At 43.6% G+C, this 26,069-nt stretch overlaps 1 protein-coding gene across 1 annotated transcript in view; it reads left to right on the plus strand.

Moving 5' to 3' along the window:
• Nucleotides 1–2,958: 2,958 nt before the first annotated feature.
• tmem131l (transmembrane 131 like) overlaps nucleotides 2,959–26,069 on the plus strand; it is a 120,022-nt gene continuing 96,911 nt past the window's right edge. The window contains exons 1-2 of the mRNA XM_080721259.1: nucleotides 2,959–3,246; nucleotides 5,832–5,905. Of these exons, the coding sequence (XP_080577385.1) occupies nucleotides 3,096–3,246; nucleotides 5,832–5,905 (225 nt within the window). The 5' untranslated portion in view covers nucleotides 2,959–3,095. The remainder of the gene's footprint in view (nucleotides 3,247–5,831; nucleotides 5,906–26,069) is intronic.

Here is a 26,069-nt window from a genome sequence, read left to right on the forward strand (position 1 = left end):
TTCCTCCTCATGTGGATATCATCTCTGTCGGATGGAAACCTCCACTGTTACTTTTGATGCTTTTTTTTTGTGTGATGCTGTAGGATGATCAGCTGCCTGTGGACCAGAACTGTAGCCTGGTTCCAGACCTGAATCGCTAGCCACACCCCTTTAAATTTTGGTTTTTCTAAATGTCAATTCAGGCTGAGTGTCAGGCTACCAGAACTGCCCTGCCAACGATAAATATATGGCCTGACAAATTATTTGTGTAAATCATTTAGAATAGCTGACTGACAGTCCAGGGAGGAGATGGACAGCAATGTCGTTGAATTGATAACCGGGTAGGATGAACAAAATAGTTCCATTTCCATTCTTTGACCGTGATGTTTTCACTGTCAACTTTGAGACTTTTGATGAAAAACTTCTCAAACCAAAACTGTGTTTCACATGCCTAAAATGATACATTGTTTCTCTCCATTCCAAGAGACCCTGTGCCATGAAAGAACTCTTGTTAGAAAAGGAGTATCTGCCTTCGGATAAGATATTATTTTAGAAAAAAAAAATAATAATAATTAAAGTGCCACATGCAAGGATGAGGCCTGGACAAAAACGATTACATTATCATTGCTGTGTGCACATGTAATATTTGATTCCACATCATTTTCTGTCAATTGTTATACCACACACGTTATCTTTTATAACAAAATACGGTAGTGTTTTTTGGTCATTTGTTGCCAGTTCCAGGCCCTAAATTAAATTAGCCATTGATTGTACCATCTAATGTCTGTGTATGTTTGGCCCGAGGCCAAACATACTTGCTGACTAGGGGTGTAACGATATAGTAACTGTATTGAAATATCGTTTTTAACTTAAAAAATCGAAGTAGATTGAAATGAAAACAGCTAAAATCTAATTGAATCGTATTATTTTGTATCGTATCGAATCGGCAGTGCAAATAATCGATTGTATCGATACTACCTACTTGTGCATTGTATTTAGCATTTTTAAGAAAGAAAAATAAAAGGAGGGGTTTAATTACGTTTCCTCTCCATATAGCTACACTGGTCTATCGATAAATGTGTGTAATCTCTGGGTTCATGTCAAGGTGCAGGTTTGTCAATATACAATGTCCATGTATTTGGCAGATAGTCACTGTGTTTACTTATTTATATCCATAATGTTTCCCTTAAAAACCTGCACTATCCACACCTTTCACACAGATTTAATTTCTTTGCTAAATAGTTACTATATCGATTTTAAATAATTAAATAGAATCGTATCGTATCGCCATGAATGAACCAATATCGTCCATGTATCGTATCGTTAACTATGTACCGTGAATGATATGTATCGAATCACTATTACAATGTAACGTTACACCCCTATTGCTGACCCCTGAAGTAGGGCATTAAATTACAAAAAAGAAAACACAAAAGGGTAGAATTTGGAGATAAGAGGTTTCTGCCTGACAGCAACACTCACTGTGCAGACTTTATTTGACCTGAGGACCTGCTCTGCCATGTGGAGTTTAGTTTTTACTGTGATGTTTCTGCCCTACACTACAGTATATGTGTTTTTGTTTCTTGCACCTTATGTCTTATCATTCACACACCTGGCTGCTGCTACAATATGTGTTACTAGACTTACTACCAATGTGTTAATACTTTCACACCTTATGCCTAATAATGTATCTGCAGGGCTTGTGCTTTGTGTAGCCTACTCTAGCCTATACATGTAGATATCTAGGTCTTTATGTTGACATGCTCATTTAATGTTAGATGTTTGAATTTCTCTCATTTATCTGCCCCTAGGGTTGGGTATCGTCGGCGATACTTTTAATAGTATCGATTCACTGACACGATACTATCGAGTATCGGTTCACGTAAAAACGAACAATACCTTGTTTCGATAGGCTCTACTTTTAAATGCACCCCTTGCCGGTCGCATCTGTAACAGTTGGGCTACTGAAAGTTTAATGACTGCTTTAGTAGGCTACACTCGTTACTGTGAAAATAGCCGAGAATAGCCTATAATGTTTATTATTATGATAATGATCCAACGTCTATAAAATAGCCCATAGAAAAAGGCAAATAATAATTATAATAATAATAATAAATAAAAAGTATCGAAAATGGTATCGAAAAAGTTATCGTATCGATTCCCAGGTATCGAAAAAGGTATCGTATCAATTAAAAGGTCAACGATACCCATCCCTATCTGCACCTGTAAATCAAACAAAACGGTGATGTGACAACAAAGTTGAATCTTGATTCTTGACACTCGTCCATTTACATGTTTTCCCTTTCATTTAAAATGTGTTGTTTGGCATTCCAGGAGTTGGGGGCTTTTTAAAAAAAAGTATGCACGCTCGCCTGGGGATATTGATTGATTGATTACTTTATTAACAGTTTGCAAAATACAAGAACAAGACAGTAAAACATCTCAGAATACTAAAATAATATGTGTACCCAACCCATGTCTTAAAAACAAAATCAACCCAGTAGCCAGTAGGTGGCTCCATGCACTCGTCTAGTCTGTTTGAGGTCTGACGTTGAGAGAAAAGAAGAAGTGATTTTTTTAGGGGAGGGAGGGAGAGAGAGAGAGAGAGAGAGAGAGAGAGAGAGAGAGAGAGAGAGAGAGAGAGAGAGAGAGAGAGCGAAGGAGGGAGAGGGAGAGACAGAGACACTCACAACATTCAGAGAGAGAGAGAGAGAGAGAGAGAGAGAGAGAGAGAGAGAGAGAGAGAGAGAGAGAGAGAGAGAGAGAGCGAAGGAGGGAGAGGGAGAGACACTCACAACATTCAGAGAGAGAGAGAGAGAGAGAGTGTGGGAGGGAGAGAGAGAGTGTGGGAGGGAGAGAGAGAGTGTGGGAGGAAGAGAGAGAGAGAGAGAGAGAGAGAGAGAGAGAGAGAGAGAGAGAGAGAGAGAGAGGGAGAGAGACAGTAGCCCAGGCAGGCTGCACACAGACAGACATCCAGACAGGCAGCCTAGAGCCTAGTAGACAGAAAGATTAGAAAGGGCTCCGCTCTGGAGGAAGCAGCAGCCGTCTTTGCTCGCCTTGGATCCCGGATCCGTGTACGGGCAGCCACATAGAGGCAGCCCAGCTATAGCAGCAGCATGGCGGGGGGAGCAGGGGGAGGACAGGACTTCCATGCGGGCCTGGAGGGCTCCTCCAACAGGAGGATGAAGACATGGATCAACGTCCTGCTGGGGCTGTTCCAGCTGCTGCTGCCCTGCCAGCTGCAGCACGGCACGGCCCAGCTGCAAGGTATACTGCTGTTATAGAGCCTACTGGAGGCTCTGTGTGTGTGTGTATGCAGCCTGCTGTAGGCTGATCTGTGTGTGTGTGTGTGTGTGTGTGTGTGTGTGTGTGTGTGTGTGTGTGTGTGTGTGTGTGTGTGTGTGTGTGTGTGTGTGTATGCAGCCTACTGTAGGCTGATCTGAGTATGTATGCATGCAAAGACAAAGTACATGTACTAGTCTACTGCATGTAGGCTGATCTGTGTGTGTTTTCTGCTGTGTGGTACATGTAGCCTGCCCTGTTTTAGCCTGATCTGTGTATGGTACACTATATAGCCTACTGTAGGCTTGTTTGTGTATGCTGCTTGCTGCATGGTGCATGGTGTGTGTGTGTGTGTGTGTGTGTGTGTGTGTGTGTGTGTGTGTGTGTGTGTGTGTGTGTGTGTGTGTGTGTGTGTGTGTGTATTTGATTGATTGATTGATTGATTGATTGATTGATTGATTGATTGATTGATTGATTGATTGATGAATGTATTAGAAGATTGCAATAAGAAAAAGTAGGCTACAGTTTCATGACAGTACAAATCACTGGTACAAGGTGAACTAAAAGGAGATCCTAGTAAGCTGTGGTGCTTGGATTTTTATTTATTTATTATGAGGACCATAACATGTCCTTATAAGTCGATAGTAGGGTTTCTTTCTTGAGAAACACATATTGTTCTTGCTCACAAACAAGAGGATGAATTTGTGCATTAGAATGCACAGGGGTCTATACTTCGTTACTTAGTACGGCGATATGGGTCGCTTATTATTATATTGCCCCCCCCAAAAAAGAACAGATCTGCAAGCTCTCAAGGCGTCTATCAAAGCTATCAGCAGACGCGTTGATAGCTGGTAGATCTGTTCTTTGTTGGGGGGGACCAGGACCATGCAGTGGCACGCTTAATTTTTGCTGGAAAATTACGCAATGTATTGTTGAAAAAGACGTTTTATTTTTTACTTTGCTAAAATTAGTCTTTTTGAAAAAGAGTAATTTTTTGGTAAAAAAAACAAAAAAAATGTTGTCGCGAGCGGCAGCAGGCATGGATGCGTGACGCTCGCGCCGAAGACTTTTTAAAAAATGAGCCTTTAAATGAAATAAAAAGCTTCAGGAAGAGAAGAAACACGACATTGTTCACTAATATTACATAATAAATACATAAATACATGTACAGTTTGTGTGTGTACAGCACAGGAAAGACACGGGAACAAAAGAGCTGCAGTTGTTGTCAGTTGGCAGTTGCTATAGCTTAGAGCTGGACAACACAAACAACATGCAGTACATAATGAATGCATGAGCCATAACTGCCCTTATATGGGCTGTTGTGTGTTGGAACACTGCATTAATCACAGAAATTCATTTATGAAATATTATAATATGTTTTTTATCTCTCCATGCTGGGAAGAGGTGAATAGGCTACACAAACAGGCTGTCAGCTAGCTAGCTGTTTAGCTACAGTAGAATAGCTTCCTTATAGCAGTGTTTTTCTCAAACTTTTACCATTTTAAGATCTCCTCTTAACTCTGACAGTGTACAAATGGAACCAAATGGACCCTGAAGGTTCCATTTGTTACACTGTCAGAGTTACAGACCTCTGGGTCAATTTGGACCCCTCTAAAAAGGAGCCCTTTGAGAACCACTGCCTTATGGGTTCAGTCCAAAAACATGAGCAGCTCCTGATAAAAGCTGATGAAATGTGATCAAAACAAGGTGTCCCACTAGTCAGATGAGCAAGGGATTAACGTTAATTACACACGGTTAGCTAGACTCACTGTCTTTTGTCTTTTATGAGAGCCCTAAAGTTGTCCTGCCACCATGCCTACTCGTATCAATCATAAACTCACACCTACACAATGTATTCTATTACTTCTTGACTTAAGTAGTAGCAATAATAATCTGCCAATGTGGTAAGTAAATTAATGTCCTGTGTACAAATTGTCAACTTGAGTGAAAGTATAAAAGTATTGGGCAATGTGGACGAAGTGAACAAAATAAAAGTAGTCTAGTCAGTTTTCTTTTTCTACATTTTGTCAGGCGCTTTTTTTTAAAAATAGCAAACCTACCAGCTCACAACAACGTACCACGATGCGATGCAGTGTGAGCTTATAAATCTGCTAATTTCCGAATAAGCAAAGTTAAAACAGGGCTTACATCATGTAATACTTAGTTACAGGTCAATGTTCTGTATGTTTTGTAATAACCTGCAAAGTAACCAGCAACTAAAGCTGTCAAAATAATTGCAGAAGAGTAGAAAGTAACACTATAATTGCCTCTGAGGTGAAGTGTAGTAGAAATGTACAAAGCATTATGGAACGTAAATATCGAAAGTAAAAGTAAAACAGTACAGTACTTGCGTAAATTAAGGTACTTAGTTTGTCTTCCACCACTGTACTGTATCTTAATGACAGTATGTCACACATGCATATTAACTAAGTGGTGGTGTAGGCCTTATATTGCTTCAGCGAGCCGGTGTGTGTTGCTCAAAGTGTTCTTTCTCAATACAACACAGTGAACACACCACCACCACCACCCAATGTCATGTTCCTTCTTGTTTTCTCTCTCCCCTCCTGTAGTTCTGAGTCATATATCCAGTGGTGTAGTGGAGGTATGGCAGCCAGAGGACACAGACACCTTAGTCCCAGTACAGGTAAGACTTTATGATAATAACTCCTCTAAAAAACAGGGGTCTTCAACAGGGGGTCCGCAGAGTTACTACAGGGGGTCCTCCAAATCTTCCAATCCTTTTTATATTGTTAACAACTTGAACCCTAGTGTCCATTTTCTGAGAACTGTAGCCAAAAATAGCAGATCTACAAGCTCACAACGCCTCGCGCTGCGAGGCGTTGTGAGCTTGTAGATCGGCTATTTTTGGCAAAGAGGTTTGGTGTTGAGGGGATAAAGAGCAAACAAAGTACAGAGTAAAACGTCAGGTTTATTAGGTAATGACGACGCAATTGGTTAAATATCTGAAAACACAAATTGAAATAAACGATGATTGTGCTGTCAAACGATGAAACTATATGGAATCTATGAAAAGGTTGTGGGGATCCCTGCTTCATCTCACTCTCAACTAAGGGGTCCTTGGCCTGAAAACGTTGAAGACCCCTGCTCTAAAACATGGCTGTGATGTGAAAGATGATCCATTCAATAATTTGTGTACAGTACATCCATCCTCCTCAACACTGCATAAGCTAGACAGAGCAACATTGTCATGTCAAGGACCACCACAACTGATATGCACGGTACTAGGGCCCCCCATCTGAAAATATTTAAACAATGTTATGTATCCCACATTTTTGAAACCCATTTTTCACCCAGTGCCAATTGCTAAGTGTAATCCTGGGCGCTACACTCCCTCTGCCAACCTGGGGAGAGCAACGGACTGACCTCATGCTTCCCTCTATGCATGAGGAGTCCAAGCTGCTTCTTTGTAAAATAAGTGGCTGAAAAGATGTTATGCCAAGGATGGACTCCCCCTCTACAAGCTCACAAAGTGTCTCATTGCTGTGTGCTTTGAGCTTGTAGATTGGTTATTCTCAAATAGCCTAATAATCATAACATAGTGAGTTGGAGCACTGGTTCTCAAAGTTGGGTCAGTGCAGTGGGACGGGGGCTTTCCAGGGGGTCCCCCCTGCAAAAAAATAAGGAACAGTTTAACCACTGAAAGCCACCATTTTATTTTTTCGGCTATTCGAAAATAGCCTATCCGAAACAAGCTCCACAGCAAGCTTGTGTGTTTTCGACAAAACATGTTGACAAATCTTCTCTTACGGGGAGAGTCCCTGCCACCAAAAAAAAGGGGGTCCACCGCCAAACACACATCATTTTTTGAGGGGGTCCTCCTTGTCGTGAACATGTTTGAGAAGGGCTGCTCTCAGAGCAAAGGCCAGCTAGGCAGCAGCAGCAGCAGCAGCAGCAGCAGCAACACAGCAGCATGCTGCCTGGCTGTCTGTCTCTCTCCATGCTCCATGCTGCAACCCTCCATTGTTCAGGGTTTTTTGGCTCCACATTGCAGCCTATTGTGCGGCGCACATGGCTCCTTCACTGCACACTGGAGGGACGGAGAGAGAGAGAGGGAGGGAGAGACTTTGTATTGCCTCCACCATGTGCTCCTTCCTTGCGTTTTAGGCCTAGAATTATGCTTTAGCTATAGAAAAATAGCAGATATACAAGCTCACAGCGCGGCACCGAGTGCAGCGCTGCGAGCTTGTAGATCTGCTATTTTTGAAAAAGTCGTGAAAATGTGTGCAAATCTTTGAATATATGTATTTTCAAAGCGAATGTTTGTAACTCAAGTTTTGTTTCTGGGGGGTGGTCCCTGGAACTAGATATTTTGAGATGGGGGTCCGTGGCCAAATAAATATCATTTTGGGGGTCCTTCACATGAAAATGTTTGAGAACCCCTGACATAGTAGTCTCTCAAGAACAGACTAACTGAGCTCCAGTTAAGTGAAAAGGATCTTTTCTTTGACGATGGCTGGCCAGATTGCTGACAATAGAAACATAGGTTTTTCAAAAAACCTTAGAAGGATTCAAAAGACACTTATAGAATCGGGTCAAAATACTAATGTTCACGATTTTTCAAAAATAGCAGATCTACAAGCTCGCAGCGCTGTGAGCTTGTATATCGGCTATTTTTCAATGGTTAAAGCACAAAATAATGATACACAATAATGTGTACCCATTCTGAATGGGTTTAAAAGATGGCAGGCAGGCTGGTTAATAATGGTTTTATGGTGAAGGATTAGTCGCGAGCCACACAATGCCTACTGTATGGTTACACTTATAATCCTATAGCCAAGCGTAAAGGACTTTGCCAGCAGTTTGAATAGTAGGCTGTGTGCGTGTGCGTGTGCGTGTGCGTGTGCGTGTGTGTGTGTGTGTGTGTGTGTGTGTGTGTGTGTGTGTGTGTGTGTGTGTGTGTGTGTGTGTGTGTGTGTGTGTGTGTGTGTTGCGCATGATGAGGATGTTTTGTCCTTCTTGCACATGGCATGCAGCTGTCTCTCTCTTTCTGAGTGGTTTGAGGAAGCATTGTCGTCTCTGGTCGGGTGGAAACCTCGTATGTCCAGAACTGTGAAACGTTTGGGATTCAAAACATAGCAAAAGTGGCAGATCTACAAGCTCGAAACGCGACGCGAATCGACACGCTGCGAGCTTGTAGATCTGCTACTTTTGATGCTTTTGTGTGAAGCTGTAGTGTGATCAAGTAGGCCGTTGACATTTAAAAAAGTTTAAATATGGAGATAAGAGGTTTCTGCCCGACAACAACGATATGGAAGTCGCACTGCGTATCGTCGCCGACGGGTGGAAACCTAGTCTGTACGTCCAAAGCTGTTGCGTTTCAGGAAATATGGGGAAAACAAACTATGTTCCAACCCAGGGGTGGGCAACTTTGATGATGGAGAGGGCCACTATATTTCTACACTCGCTCCAGAGGGCCACTATATTTCTACACTCACTCCAGAGGGCCACTATATTTCTACAGTCACTCCAGAGGGCCACTATATTTCTACACTCACTCCAGAGGGCCACTATATTTCTACACTCGCTCCAGAGGGCCACTATATTTCTACAGTCACTCCAGAGGGCCACTATATTTCTACAGTCACTCCAGAGGGCCACTATATTTCTACAGTCACTCCAGAGGGCCACTATATTTCTACACTCGCTCCAGAGGGCCACTATATTTCTACAGTCACTCCAGAGGGCCACTATATTTCTACACTCACTCCAGAGGGCCACTATATTTCTACAGTCACTCCAGAGGGCCACTATATTTCTACAGTCACTCCAGAGGGCCACTATATTTCTACACTCACTCCAGAGGGCCACTATATTTCTACAGTCACTCCAGAGGGCCACTATATTTCTACACACTCACTCCAGAGGGCCACTATATTTCTACACTCACTCCAGAGGGCCACTATATTTCTACACTCGCTCCAGAGGGCCACTATATTTCTACACTCACTCCAGAGGGCCACTATATTTCTACACTCACTCCAGAGGGCCACTATATTTCTACACTCACTCCAGAGGGCCACTATATTTCTACACTCACTCCAGAGGGCCACTATATTACTACACTCACTCCAGAGGGCCACTATATTTCTACACTCGCTCCAGAGGGCCACTATATTTCTACACTCGCTCCAGAGGGCCACTATATTTCTACACTCACTCCAGAGGGCCACTATATTTCTACAGTCACTCCAGAGGGCCACTATATTTCTACACTCGCTCCAGAGGGCCACTATATTTCTACACTCACTCCAGAGGGCCACTATATTTCTACACTCACTCCAGAGGGCCACTATATTTCTACACTCACTCCAGAGGGCCACTATATTTCTACACTCACTCCAGAGGGCCACTATATTTCTACACTCGCTCCAGAGGGCCACTATATTTCTACACTCGCTCCAGAGGGCCACTATATTTCTACACTCGCTCCAGAGGGCCACTATATTTCTACACTCACTCCAGAGGGCCACTATATTTCTACACTCGCTCCAGAGGGCCACTATATTTCTACAGTCACTCCAGAGGGCCACTATATTTCTACACTCGCTCCAGAGGGCCACTATATTTCTACACTCACTCCAGAGGCCCACAATGCATATGGCAGAAACCTCTCATCTCTGCATAAATGTTTGCCCCACTTTTTCATTCTATGTCACACAAAAGTAGCAAAAATCTACGATCTACAAGCTCAAAACGCATCACTCTCGATGTGTTTTGAGCTTGTAGATCTGCTATTTGTGAATTGATATCCTGTATAATTTTGAAATGGAATCCTGGAAAATTTGACATAAAAAAGACAATAACATTTTAATACTAGTCATTAAGCAACTAATAGAGACTGAATTAATTAAAGAGGGTTGTGTTTGCATGTTTAGAATTGTAACAGCTGAAATAATATATCAGTATATCAGTATCAGTATTACAATATTAACAGCCGATCTCCGTGTTATCCTCCCTTGGTATGGGTCTGTTTTCACCCCTGTCATGCCTTGGCCAAGGCTCAGTAGTCGGACTACCAACTACCAGGAGCTGGTAGATCCGTTATCGCCCATAGACTTGTCATTGCAATGCGCATGCGCCAATGCACGTTCACAGGAACAGTATACTGGTCGCTCCGTCAGTGAGAATCGAACCCCGGCCGTCGGATTACTAGTCCCCGACGCTACCGACTGAGCTAACCAAGGCAGCTGGCGAACTTTTGTTTTTTGCTTGGTTTTACACATGACTCGGTAACGGGAGCAGTCCCCTGGTCAAAATTTACTATTCTGTCCATAACGGCACATAATTCGGTAACGCCGCTGAGTCGGCTCATGCGCCGTTCGCACCGTTCGCCGCGGCGACTCGGTCGCTACCGCTCCCTCGGCGGCGGCTCTCGGGGCTCATCGGCGCCTGAGACGGCGCGGCTCCGTCGTTTATAGTGGCGTGAACGGTAGCGTCGGGTGGCTGGTAACCACCTCATAGCGGTATCGAATCCCGCTTCGGGAACAATTTTTTTTTTCTTTCTCAAGGCTGATATTAAGGTTGATATTGGGACTACCCAGCTACTGGTAGTTGGTAGTCTGACTACTGAGCCTTGGCTAAGGTATGACAATTTTGATAACAGTCCCATCCATAGGATATGATAACACGTGTATCAGGTGATATTAACCTGAGAGCCGCATTAAGTGAAGGTGAGGATCCAATGTATCTATTATTCACTCACAAGCTCCTGTTAATACTTTGCATTGGTTAAATGTTTATAAAACCCATAGACAGATTGAACTACTATCAACCTGGCATCCCTATTTTGGGCATGTCTCAACAGCAATGATATGATATCACATTGCACATGAAGTCGGGAGCTTTGTTTGCTACTTTCTTTCTTTCTTTCTTTGCATGCTTCTAGTGTTTGTTCCTCCCTGCAGCAGCAGTGTAGTGTTAGTGTAGTGTCGGTTTGGTTTGCCAGCGGCAGACAGGGGCGTCACAAGGGGGGGGGGGGCCCTAGAGTTACAGGGGCGTCACAAGGGGGGGGGGGGGGGGGGGGCCCTAGAGTTACTAGGGCCCAAGGTGGAGGGGCCCTGGTAACTTTAGCTATTGAAAAATAGCAGATATACAAGCTCACATCGCGGAACCGAGTGCCGCGCTGTGAGCTTGTAGATCTGCTATTTTTGAAAAGTCGTGAAAATGTGTGAAAGTCTTTGAATATTATGTATTTTTAAGCGAACATTTGTAACTAAAACTTTGCTTCTGGGAGGTTCCCTGGAACTAAATATTTTGAGATGGAGGTCCGTGGCCAAATACATATCATCTTGGGGGTCCTTGACAACATGAAAAAGTTTGAGCACCGCTGACATGGAAACATAGGTTTCTCGCACACATTTGCACGATTTAAAAAAAAAAAATAGCAGATCTACAAGCTCGCAGCGCGGCACTCGGTGCCGCGCTGTGAGCTTGTATATCTGCTATTTTTCAATAGTTAACATTCATGGGGGGCCCGCAGTGAATCCTTGTACCCAGGGCCCAGAATTTGGTGTGACGCCCCTGGCGGCAGGCGGAGGCCTTGACACGGTGACAGTCGTCGGGTGGGTCCGTGTGTCTGTCTGTCTGTCTGTCTGTCTGTCTGTCTGTCTGTCTGTCTGTCTGTCTGTCTGCTCTGTAAACGGTTTCCTGGGAGGGTTATGTAATGGCCCAGCGCTGCGCTGCGCTCCGCTCGGTCACAGTGCGGTCGCTGAGTGTTTGCTGATAAACTTGTCATGAAGTCACCAGCTGACTGTAGTGGACTGGCCTTCCTGGAGGGGTGTGGCTGGCAGGCAGGCAGACAGACAAGCAGGCAGTCAGACAGACAGACAGGCAGGCAGACAGGCAGGCAGGCAGGCAGGCAGACAGACAGACAGACAGGCAGACAGACAGGCAGACAGGCAGACAGACAGACAGGCAGACAGGCAGACAGACAGACAGACAGACAGACAGGCAGGCAGACAGACAGACAGGCAGGCAGACAGACAGACAGGCAGACAGACAGTCAGGCAGGCAGACAGACAGACAGACAGACAGACAGACAGACAGACAGACAGACAGACAGACAGGCAGACAGACAGACAGACAGGCAGACAGACAGACAGACAGGCAGGCAGACAGGCAGGCAGACAGGCAGGCAGGCAGGCAGTCAGACAGACAGGCAGGCAGGCAGACAGACAGGCAGGCAGGCAGGCAGGCAGGCAGGCAGGCAGACAGGCAGGCAGGCAGGCAGGCAGGCAGGCAGGCAGGCAGGCAGGCAGGCAGACAGGCAGGCAGGCAGGCAGGCCGTCAGACAGGAAGGCAGGCAGGCTTCTGCAAAACATGTGAAACCGCCGTGATGAAACACTTTCACCCTGGCGTCTACTGTATATTTTGGGCATGGGGGCATAATGTGGGGAACACCTTCAAACTTTTTCAGTTGTTGCACGTTGCACTTGCACCTACACTATATGCAGCTGTATGAAAAAGTCAGGCACACCAGTGCAGCCAACTAAAAAGTTCATCAGGAGCCCTGAGTTAGCTTTTCTGTGGATCTGGAACTAGATTAGTTTGGTTCCAATGCGTCATGTGACCAGACTGTGACATCAGTCATTTATAACCTCATCAGCAGCAGTGGCTCAGGGGTAGAGTTGCCGTCCTAGAAAACAGGAGGGTTCCCGAAGGGTTCCCAGTTCGATCCCCTGGCTCCCCCAGAGTTAAGCTGGTTGCACAGTGCACTGTGTTTACCTGAAAAAAAAAATGCTTTCGAGGCCAAGAAGAGAGAGAGGAGAGAGAGAGAGAGAGCAAAGGACCCAGTGGCGACACTTGCAAAAATCGGAAAAAATCAACCCTGGTCCGAAAATAAATACGAAACGGGCGGCAGTGTGCAAAGTCTGCAAACGTGATTGACATAAAGTGAGGTTGATTTTTTTATTTACGCGCTCCGAAATTCACCCCGATATTCGGCCTGAAAAACGCAGCAGTGTGCAAAGACCTTTAGTGTCGAAAAGACTCTCAATATTTTATAAAGAATAAATCATATGTGGAAAAACTAGTGTAGATACTATAAGTTTGCCTAGCGGCAGTCATTTTGCTGCACCAAGCGGTTTGCCACGGTGTAAAGAAACAGGTTTAAAGTAAACTAGCTATTAGGCCTTATTATTTCGGGTCGAGTAGGTTTTCCATAATGTTACATAATGTTTACCATACATCATACAGTGTCTCCAAACCTGTCTAACCTCTAGGAATTATGTTATGACGCTGTGCGTGTAATTATTACTGTATGTACGCACTGCATGTATCCAGGGCAAAGGGCAACCGCTGGCAGAGTGGATGGACAGCTATGATAAATGGAATAGAAATATGTGGAGGAGTAAACTAAAGATCACAATAAGAAGAATCAGCTGATTCTTCTAGCCAGATGTTTGAGTTGATTACCTCCACTCAGCAAATAGTAATACTGTACGTATCACACGTGCACACACTCATGCACGCACACCATGGACACATGCACACACTCATGCACGAACACACATGCACACGTACTGTATTCATGCACTTATACGGTACATGCACGCACAAAGCTCACACTACATGTGTGCAGTGCATGCATGCACACATGGTACATGCACGCACAAAAGCACACACACACTACATGCGTGCACGCGTACAGTATGGTACATTCACGCACAAAGCACGCATGCGACATGTTTGCAGTGCACACATAAGGTATATGCACGCACACTTACTTAATTACTTACTTACTACTTACTTACGCACACACACGCATGCACGCGCACACACACACACACACACACACACACACACACACACACACACACACACACACACACACACCTTGCAGAGTGAGTGACAGGGTAGATTAGAGGGTGGATGTGTTGACATTGTGTGGTGTCATATGGAGGTGAGGGGGCGGGGTGCAACGCCTGGGTTACAGAAGATATAGGTGACACAGCGTGACTGACTGCTGCAACCGCGGTTTTCCCAATGACCCTGAGCGCAATGGTGGGGGCGCTCGGGGGGGCTGCAAGGGTGATGACGACGGAGGCGCGCCGTCTCAGGCGACCATGAGCCACGTGAGACACCGCCGAGCGAACGAGTTGCCGTGTCGAGCGCTGCGACGGTCGTATGAGCCGACTCAGCGCCATTGCCGAGTTATGGCTACTGGTTGTAACAGTTTTGGACAGGTTCCACCCGTCAGAGACAGAATGTTCCTGTACATTAGATTAGGGCACTAGTAGGAAGGGAGCTTAAGGCTGATTTCATACTCATACTGCTCCCCGTGTCGCATACCGGCGAGGAAAATAAAACGCAGATCTACTGTACAAGCGACAACGCGTACAGTCATTAATTCGGCTGTTCACGGTGCTTCCCGAGATTCTGTGACTCCCCGAACTGAACGAAATACCTTTTGCTCCAAAAGTGGAGTATGCTTTGGCCCTTAGTGTGGAAGTGTCCTTGAGCAAGACACTGACTGAACCCCTAATTGCTCCCGATGAGCAGGTTGGTGCCTTGCATGGCTTCCTCTGCCATGTGAGTGTGAATGGGTGAATGTAATTCACTATCATCGTAAAGCACCTTCGATAAAAGACGCTGTATGAACGCACCCACCCACTGCCATTTACCATTTCCAAGCTCACATGGCGTCGCATTGCGACAGGGTTGTGTGAGCTTGTGTGAGCTGCCTCTCTGCAGCGGAGTGGAGAGAAGCACTCACTAGATAGATAGATAGATAGATAGATAGATAGATAGATAGATAGATAGATAGATAGATAGATAGATAGATAGATAGATAGATAGATAGATAGATAGATAGATAGATCACTAGATAGATAGATAGACAGATAGATAGATAGATAGATAGATAGATAGATAGATAGATAGATAGATAGATAGATAGATAGATAGATCACTAGATAGATAGATAGATAGATAGATAGATAGATATCTATCTGCCAGCCCAGCCCAGGCCAGGCCTCTCTGCAGCGGAGTGGAGAGAAGCACTCACTCAAGGTGATGAAGTATAATACCTAGTGGCAGTGCAGTGGTTCTCAAACCACCCACAAATTGATATATATATACCGTATATATATTTGGCCGTGGACCTCCGCACCTGAAAAGGTTTTGTGCCAGGGATGCCCAGAAGAGAAGCTTTGTGTAGAAAAGGAAATCAAGATTTTTTAAAAACATTTTCAAAAATAGCAGATGTACAAGCTCCTGTGATGCTCTGTGAGCCAACATATAAAGTGATTAAAAATAATTGCGATGCTGTATTAATACATTTAGCTGGGGACCCTCTGGAACCCCCCTAAGGACCCCTAGGGGTCCCCAGACCCCACTTTGAGCTTGTATATCTTCTATTTTTGAATAGCCAATCTATAACGTGGTCAAAACGATTGCGATGCTGTATTAACATAGGTAGCTGTGGACCTCCTGGAACCCCCTCTAAGGGGACCCCCTGGGGGTCCCCGTACCCCTACTTTAAGAACGGCTACGGATAAGGATTCCTTATTGATTGACTGAGTCAAACTTTAGCATTACCAACTGAAACACAGAGAATGTTCTGTACCTTTTCTGTGCGACAGAAATGCGCCAGTGAAGCACTTTGTAAACTTCTCTTTTATTTATTTATTTCTACCCATTTAGAACGGGAACGCATTATAGTGTATCATTATGTTATGCTTTAACTATTGAAAAATAGCAGATATACAAGCTCGCGCTGCGAGCTTGTAGATCTGCTATTTTTGAAAAATCGTGAAAATTAGAATTTTGACCAGATTCTATAAGTGTCTTTTGAATCCTTCTAATTTTTTTTTGAAAAACCTACGTTTCTATATGTCAGCAATCTGGCCAGCCGTCGTCAAAGAAAAGATCCTTTTCACTTCAACTGGAGCTCAGTTAGTCTGTTCTTGAGAGACTACTATGTCAGTGGTTCTCAAACCTTTTCATGTCAAGGAGGACCCCCAAAATGATAGGTATTTGGCCACGGACCCCCATCTCAAAATATTTAGTTCCAGGGACCACCCAGAAGCAAAATCTGAGTTACAAACGTTCGCTTTGAAAATATATATATTCAAAGATTTGCACACATTTTCAAGACTTTTTCAAAAATAGCAGATCTACAAGCTCGCAGCGCGGCACTCGGTGCCGCGCTGTGAGCTTGTATATCTGCTATTTTTCACTGGTTAAAGCATTCAATAATTCTAGGCCTAAATGGGTTAAAAGCCAGACAACGAGGAGTGTCCACAGCAGTGGTTCTCAAACGTTTTTTTTATATATTTGAAATCTTTTCATTATCTTTCAAAAACATTCAACAATAGCAGATGTACAAGCTCGCAACACGGCATAAAGTGATGCACAAAGTGAGCTTGTAGATCTGCTATTTTGGAACAGCCAACATCTAGTTGTTAAAAACAGTGTGATTCTGCTTTGGACATCATTTTCTTGGTGTCACTCTGTAGTTGTGTCACTCTATGGTTGTGTCACTCTGTGGTTGTGTAATCTTTCCAGCGAAAAGATGACTTCTAAAGTAGTAAATAAAATCAACCAACGGACTCGTTTCTTACAGAGGATCGCCCCGATGGTCAATTTCAACACACTGAAGACCATAGCTGGTGCAATAGTCCAGCCACTCTTTGACTACGGAGTCCACGTATGGTATCGGGACGCCCCACAAGCCCTAAAAACTAAGCTCCAAACAACCCAAAGCAAACTAATTAGGTCCTGCTTAACCTTCCCTATCAGACTCACCTCACCGCTACTCACCAGTTAAGAGTGGGGTGGCTCAGAGTAGATGACAGAGTACAGCAACTTGCAATGGGCCTGGTGTACAAGATACACTACACCACCAAGATACCCATGTACCTGTCAAAATACTTTAAAAACGTTAAGGATGTCCACAATTACAACACCAGAGGCAGCGCCACAGATCACGTTCAACCCAGAGTCACCTCAAAGAAAGGGTCAAACTCGTTCTTCTGCTATACCACAAAAATGTGGAAAGCCTTACCGAAGGCCATAAAGGAGTGTGGATCACTAGCATCCTTTAAAATCGCACTGAAAACCACTTACAGGCAGCAGCCGTTTGCAACTGGTAAAAACAAACATAGCCCAGCCCTACCCCCCCCCCCCCCCCCCCCCTGACCCCTCTTTGTATTTACCTACTGTATGTTCTTTTCTTTTTTCCCTGACTATATCTACTGCATAGTACTGTGTTCTATTTGTCTGTCATTCAATGTTATATGAGATACTTCAATGGTTTCCTATGGAAATAAGCTTAGTCTTTTCATGGATCTGCTTTTAGTAGACCTTGTACCAGTGAACTGTACCGTCATGAAACTGTACTTTTTCCTATGCAAACTTCGAATAAAGTCTTCAATCAATCAAACAATCAATCAATCAATCAATCAATCAATCAAACAAACAAACAGGACAGTGACATTGATGAGTGGCACTGCCCTCCCAAAACGTTTAACTGTTTTCTACTGGAGGCACCCAGGGTGTCTGGCAAGAGGAGCCCTACCTAGCGTGTCTTCGCTATAGAACTCAGATGTCAGAATAGCACTGGCAGGTCAAAACATAAACAATCTGAGGTGGCCTGGTACATAAAACTGCATGGTGATACAACGTTGTTGGAAATAGGGTTGTGCGTAGTTAGTCAATTAATCTGTTAAACAGTGCTGCCCCTAATAATAAGCGTTTACTAAATATAGTCGCTTAAACCAGTTGTTCTCACACATTTTGGGCTTCAGTACCCCCTTAACATCAAAAGTCCAGCTTTTGGATATGTAAATATACAAAAGTCTAGAGTTCAGGCCGCTGCGCGGCCCTCACCGCCATGTTGCGGCAGTGTGGTGTGTGTACTGGCCAAATATGTTTTTTTTTGAGAATAAAATAATTTTTGAGAAAAAAAAGATTTTGAGAAAAAAATAATTTTTTTTGAGAAAAAAACATTTTTGAGAAAAAACATTTTTTTGAGAAAGATTTTTTTTTTGAGAAAAAAACATTTTTGAGAAAAAAAAATGTTTTGAGAAAAAAAACATTTGAGAAAAAAAACATTTTTTGAGAAAAAAAACATTTGAGAAAAAAAATTTTTTGATAAAAAAAAAATTGAAAAAAATTTAAATAAAAAAATTGGGGAAAAAAAAGTTTTGGAAAAAAAAATGGTGATGCGATGACGTGGTGTATACGGATGTTACTGCGATTGAGGTGAAAGAGAAAAGTGGAAAGTTGTGAGCTAACTATTAGCTATTTTTGTGTGTGTGTGTGTGTGTGTGTGTGTGTGTGTGTGTGTGTGTGTGTGTTCTGGCTACGCCAACGGGTAGGCCAATGATAGAGTTATGGGCGGTATTATTCCCTACGTTCTCCCTACATCTGATCTAGCTATGAGTTGAAGTGGAGGCGAAATGGGCGTGAATGGGCTTGGAAGTGGGATGCGGCTCTAAGAGGAATGTAATAGTAGATTGAAAATAAAATTAGTAGCATCCATCCATCTTCAACCGCTTATCGGGAATCGGGTCGCGGGGGTAACAGTTCCAACTGAGACCTCCAGATTTCCTTATCCCGAGCAACTTCCTCCACTCCCTCAGGGAGTATACCGAGGCATTACCAAACCAGTTTGGAGATATAATCCTTCCATCTGGTCTTGGTGGGACGCGCATTGAGGACCTTCCTAGGAAGGCGCTCGGGGGGCATCCGTACTAGATGCCCGAACCACCTAAGCTGACTCCTTTCCAAGTGTAGGAGCAGCGGTTCTACTCAAAGTCTCTCTCGGGTGACTGAACTTCTCACCCTATCTCTAAGGGAGATACCAGCCACCCTTCTGAGGAAACCCATTTCGGCCGCTTGCACCCGCGACCTTATACTTTCGGTCATGACCCACACTTCATGACCATAGGTGAGAGTAGGAACGAAGATTGCTCGGTAGACAGAGAGCTTTGCCTTACGGCTCAACTCTTTTTTCTTCACCACAGTGCGATTTAGCGACTGCAAAACCGTTCCTGCTGCTCCGATTCTCCGGCTGATCTCCTTCTCCGTCTTCCCCTTTCTCTCATTCGTGAACAAGACCCTGAGATACTTAAACTCCTTCACCTGGAGTAAAGCCTCATTCCCTACTTGGACTGCACAATCCATCGGTTTCCTCGATACTGAATAGAACACAATTAGTAGCATATTGTGTTCTATTCAGTAACAGTTTTGCTAGTCAAGAGTCTTACTTAATTTGGTTTAAAGCTTTACATACTGTAGCTGCACTTTCACATACAGTACATGTCAATGTTTTATCATCAAACATAACAGTAAAATCAATGTTTTCCATTTTCTCTCCCCCTGTAGTAGGTTTAATATACAAGTCTGGTTTGTAATGGAACCAATAAAATGCACGTATGCAACATGTATCAGTGTATCAAGAAGAAGGCCATTTGAGGCCACAAGGTTTCTGCCCAACAGTGGCAATAGACTGCACTGACCATACTCACACAGCTCTGTCTGGTTGTGTGTGAGTGCTCTTGCATCATACTGGGGGTGGTTTCCTTCCACCCAGTGCCCATGAGTTTACCACACATGAGCAGAATGGTGTGATACTGTATGGTGGGTCAGTGTTTTAAATGGAGTGATAGTGTATGCTGGGTCAGTGTTTTAAATGGTGTGATACTGACAGTATGGTGGTTCAGTGGATGTAAAAGTTTAGTCTGGTTCACCTTTTCCACCGTCAATGAATCAATTAATTCAAATGTCATTCAAACCACCAACCGTCCAAGAATAAACCCGTAAACCAGGGGTCTTCAACAGAGGGGTCCGGGACCCCTAGGGGGTCCTCAGAGGTACTGCAGGGGGTCTTCCAAATCTTTGTGTGACTTTTTTATATTAACCACTAGAACCATTGTGACCATATTCAGAGAACTTAAGCCAAAACGAGGCGTTGTGAGCTTGTAGATCGGCTATTTTCGGCAAAGAGCTTTGGTGTAGAGGGGGAAAAGAGCAGACTAAGTACAAATTGACATGAATCCAAAATACACTGACGATTGTGCTGTCAAACAATGAAACTGTATGGAATCTATGAAAAGGTTGTGGGGGGTCCCTGCTTCATCTCTATCTCAACTAAGGGGTCCTTGGACTGAAAACGTTGAAGAGCCCTGCCATAAACATTGACTTTCATTGACTGTTTGATAGGATCGATGTTTCACTTCTTATTGTGGGAGAATATACAGTCTTCCTTCCTGAGAGTGGACTGTAACATGACAGCTCAGTCCACCTCTCTCTCTCTCTCTCTCTCTCTCTCTCTCTCTCTCTCTCTCTCTCTCTCTCTCTCTCTCTTTCTCTTTCTCTCTCTCTCTCTCGCTGGCCACAGCCCTGCTAAAAATACATCCCACTAATCGGCTATGCATGGAATTCTCAGAGAAATAGCGCCATGTTTTCATAAGTGGATGTGTGTAATAGCTTTGCTTCACGCAGGACAAACATACAGGGACTCTCTACGGAGGCTGTTGGTCGGCCTTGAGCTGTGGCGGAAAGTAACTGAGTACATTTACTCAAGTACTGAAAACAAGTACGATTCTGAGCTACTTTGACTTGATATGTCCATTTTTCTTTTTTGGGGGGGCTTTTATGCCTGTATTGATAGGACAGTAGACTGACAGGAAATAGGGTGAGAGATGGGGAGTGACACGCAGCAAATGTCATCCGGATCAGGAATCGAACCGGCGACGCCGCCAGGCATCCATGCCTATGTGGCAATGCCTATGTGGCATGCACCCGGACCAGTAGGCCAGGCAGGGGGTGCCCCTATATGTCCATTTTTCAATACTTTATTCTTCAACTCCACTACATCTCGGAGGCAATAATTGCCTCCGAGATGCTACAATTATTTAAACATTTTAGTTACTATAGTTACTTTCTAGATATATATTAATTACAAAACATACATTATACACCAAGTTTATACTTTCGAAAGATCTTTTGCACATTTTGAAAACCATGCGAAGTGGGACTCATAATGAGTACTACTTGTACTGTTGGTACTTTAAAGTGCATTTTGGTGCCAACAATAGTTTTGTCCTTTTACGGAAGAAAAATCTTTTGAATACTGGACAGATCTATCTCTCTCTCCACTGTGGGATTGCTACTTTTAGTTGGAAGCATTTCTTCCAGCTCTGGCGTAGAGATGGATCAGGGACGGACGGTTTGGTGGAACATATTGATCTTGTATTTTCCGTCCCACAAACTGTCCTTTTTCAGTCTGAGACAGCCATCCTGACCACTGCTGCTTAAATTAAACTGTACTTTAGAATAACACAGCAGCGTTCAAACATAAACACACTTCATGTACAGTATGGAAAGACAGTGCAGAGCGTGCGTCATCAGCGCTGTATAACTGAACACATGGGAACTCTCTTTCACTGACATCTCTCTGCACTGTGACCGCTCTGGCTCTGCGATTTATAAGCAGCTATTAACAGGTATAAATATATACAGTACATGTGGTCAACGGCGTGCGCTAACGGTATTCTTTTATTAACAGGTGTAAATATAGTCATAGGTGTAATCTATCCTCGCTAGTAGTGTGTGGGAGAGACCACAGTTGGATAATGAAGAAATATACAATCTATGCTATACCTCTCGCGCGCACACGAGCACACGCACTCTCCAAGACCAACAGGACCACGATGGAAATATGATTTTAGCTTTCTTGTATCTGTCCTTTTGACACTTAAAGGAGTAGTTCACCCCCCAAAATGACTTTTTTCCCTATTGATTGCTCATGCCATGGAGACTTGAGTTCAAAACATTTTTAGTTTTTTGTTGCATTCCTAAGACAATAATTTGATTACAATAAATGAATTACCCTCATTGATTCCGGATGGGGACCCGAATGAATTTGGGTCTTCATCCGGAATCAATGGGGGTAAATTTACTATATCCAAAATTGTCTTTTGTACGAATAAGAGTATTATAGAACTCAAGTCTCCATGGCACGAGTAATCAATAGAAAAAAAGTCATTTTGGGGGTGAACTATTCTTTTAATGTGTACATTGCTTTGTTCTGTGAATATTGTCAATCAATCAATCAATCAATCAACTATGTAACATACAATACTGTATGTATGACCTGTATTATGTCAGCGGTGGCTCAGGGGTAGAGTGGCCGCTTGGCAACTGGAAGGGTTCCCAGTTCGATCCCAGGCTCCCCCAGAGTTACTGTCGAAGAGTCCTTGAGCAAGACTCTGAACCACTAGCTGCTCCTGATGTGCAGGGATTCCTCCGACCTCGGTGTGTGAATGTGTGTGTGAATGGGTGAATGTAATGAATGTGTGTGTGAATGGGTGAATGTAATGCTCAATCATTGTGAAGCGCCATGAATAAAGGCGCTATATAAATGTTTTTATGTCAGGCAGGACATAGTGGAAATGAATGTTTGGAAGGAATTTCCTCAATGCAAGTGTACCATATATACATACTCTATACAGACGCTTGTTCTGGAAAGTGAATTCCATGACACACTGGTTAGTTCTCCAGCCCCTACAGACAGACAATACTAGAATCAGAAATTGTGAAAATAGCTGATCTACATGCTCACAACGCCTCGCAACGCAAGGTGTTGTAATCATGTAGATCTGCTGTTTACACAATAAAACCGTATTATACAAAATGTAATGCCTCAACTCTTAGTGACTCTTAAAATATGATTATTTGGGGGGTCGCGGCCTGAAATGGTTGAGAACGACTGGACTAGACTACTATACCAGTATCGACTGCTAGGGCTTATAAAATGTGCCCAGTAAGACAGACAGACATAATGCTACAGTCTGTGTCTAACTAGTAGTCATTGTGGCCACAGCGACATGCGTTCATTTGTCTCCCATGCCGCACATACTGCTGTGTGTGTGTGTGTGTGTGTGTGTGTGTGTGTGTGTGTGTGTGTGTGTGTGTGTGTGTGTGTGTGTGTGTGTGTGTGTGTGTGTGTGTGTGTGTGTGTGTGTGTGTGTGTGTGTGTGTGTGTGTGTGTGTGTGTGTGTGTGTGTGTGTGTGGTGATCAGTTGTACAGTACTTTAAAAATGCAACTCTGGTTGTTTGAAGACGCAAAGTTGCTCTTGGTTTAGACAGACAAGACAGATGCAGACAGACAGGCAGACAGACAGACAGACAGAGTGTCAAACAGACAAACAGACAGACAGACTTGGAACCTCTTCCTGTTTATCTCAGTATGTTTAGCAGTGTGGGCCATCCATGTATCATCCATGTCATCCTATTGTACTGTACTGTGCTGTGCTGTGCTGTGCTGTGCTGTGCTGTGCTGTACTGTGCTGTGCTGTGCTGTGCTGTGCTGTGCTGTACTGTACTGTACTGTGCTGTGCTGTGCTGTGCTGTGCTGTGCTGTGCTGTGCTGTACTGTGCTGTACTGTGCTGTGCTGTGCTGTACTGTACTTTTGGCTCAGGGCACCCCTATAAATATATTTTTCATCCGAGGCACCCCTACATTATATTATAATATTACCTACATGACAATCATAATTTTCACTCCCAGTACCTTATATTCATGGCATATTTTAGGGATTATGTTGCGAGGAAAACATTGAGATAATTACTATTTTGGTCAAAACTTACAGAAAATAACTCTGTACTTCAAGTTTAAAATGATAACATACATTTGTTTAAGTGTTCAAATAAATTCCAAGTATTATCAAATGATCTCGCGGCACCCCTGGACTGCCGTCGTGGCACCCCAGGGTGCCCCGTCACCCACTTTGAAAACCCCTGCTGTACTGTACTGTACTGTACTGTACTGTACTGTACTGTACTGTACTGTACTGTACTGTTCACAGTGTTCAGTTCGACAGCAAACTTTGTATGTAGTTAAAAGTGGCTGTGGATGACAGGATGTTCTGAATGGAATGTCATCTAACTATCTACTGCAATGAGCACAGCCGCACGCACACACATTCAATGGAATGTAATCTATCTATCTACCTTGTTGAGCCACTCTCTCTCTCTCTCTCTCTCTCTCTCTCTCTCTCTCTCTCTCTCTCTCTCTCTCTCTCTCTCTCTCTCTCTCTCTCTCGCGCTCACACAACCCTAACCCTAAACCTAAACCTAAACCTAACCCTAACCGTTGTGGGGACCTACTATTTTGTCCCTACACTGTCAGATGTCCCCTGCAGGTGACTGTGTGAACATGCGTTTAGTCCCCATAAGTATAGCTAGACAAACTCTCACACACACACACACACACACACACACACACACACACACACACACACACACACACACACACACACACACACACACACACACACACACACACACACACACACACACACACATTCAATGAATGGGAGTTTCTTGCTGGTTTGATTGGTTGTGGTTCGGTCTGCTGTTCTTTTATGTGTTGTGATGCATTGCAGTAGATGTGTAAATGACATCAGACTTTGGTGCTCTATGATGTAGTTACGATGCATGTTCAGGTGTTTGGTGTGTAGTCGGTTGCTTCCATCGTGAACTAAACAAGGAAACCGTAAACAGTAAACAAGTAAACAGCAAAAAAAGTTCATATATATAATATTTTTTTATATAATTTTTATCCCATGATTTTGCAACCCTTTTTCACCCATTGCCAATTGCCTATGTAATCCTGGGCTCTGCTCTCCCTCTGCCGCGCCTGGGGAGACAACGGACTGACCTCATGCTTCCTTCAATGCATGAGTAGTCCAAGTTGTTTCTTTTCACCTGACAGGGAGGATTTCCCCAGGATGGACGTAGCGCGTGGAAGGAACACGTTATTCCAACCAGTTCCTTTCCCCTTCATCAAGCGTTCAAAAAGTTCATATTTGACGCAATATGAAAAACAGTCTATGTGAATTCAGAATGGGGGGAAGAATTGGGACACTGTTAGGATGTGTAAATGACATCAGACTTTGGTGCTCTATATAAATATAATGTACTTACGATACATGTTCTGGTGTTTGGTGTGTAGTCGGTTGCTTCCATCGTGAACTAAACAGCCCTGCATAATTATGAGGGAACACAGAAGGGCTCCGACAGGTTCTTTTTTAAACACAGCTCAGCAGCTATAATACAGCCACTGACCAGAGCAAAAGTCCAGCGCTAATTCCATGTCATCAGCTTAACTCCAGCCTCCTGTAATCACCACTCACTGACTGAGTGGAGGAATATTAGCTTGCGAGAATAGGACATGTTGTGTGTGGAGGATAAGTGTGGGCTTTAAGCTAAGCTTTCAACAAGCCTGAGTCGTCTTAGCGTGTAAGCTCCTTAACACACCCCGTTATGGAGATATTATGAGAGACCTGAAATCAGCCTAATTACTGTGATACTGAGACGCCACAAAGTACAACACTATGTGTAAGCTCAGCTGTTTCTCTCTGTTCTGAGGAGGGGTGGGCGATATGGAAACATACAATATCACAATATTGTTCCAGGCGATATCACAATACACACGCCATGGAGACTTGAGTTCAATAATATTTTTGGGTTTTTGTCGTATTCCTAAGACAACATTTTTATTATGATAAATTTACCTCCATTGATTCCGGATGGGGACCCGAATTCATTTGGGTTCCCATCTGGAATCAATGGGGTAGAGTTTACCATAATCACATTTTTGTCTTAGGAATTCGACTAATACAAAAAATATTATTGAACTCAAGTCTCCATGGCATGAGTAATCAATCTTTAACAGTACAACCACCTACAAGGTAACAAAAACTAAAAGAAAAAGATCCTTTTGGGAGGTCTAAATTTGACCCTTACATTCTGACAGTATACAAATGAAACCAAAT

This window comes from Nannobrachium achirus, assembly GCF_963921795.1.
Source record: "Nannobrachium achirus genome assembly, chromosome: 3".
Taxonomy (NCBI): Eukaryota; Metazoa; Chordata; class Actinopteri; order Myctophiformes; family Myctophidae; genus Nannobrachium; species Nannobrachium achirus.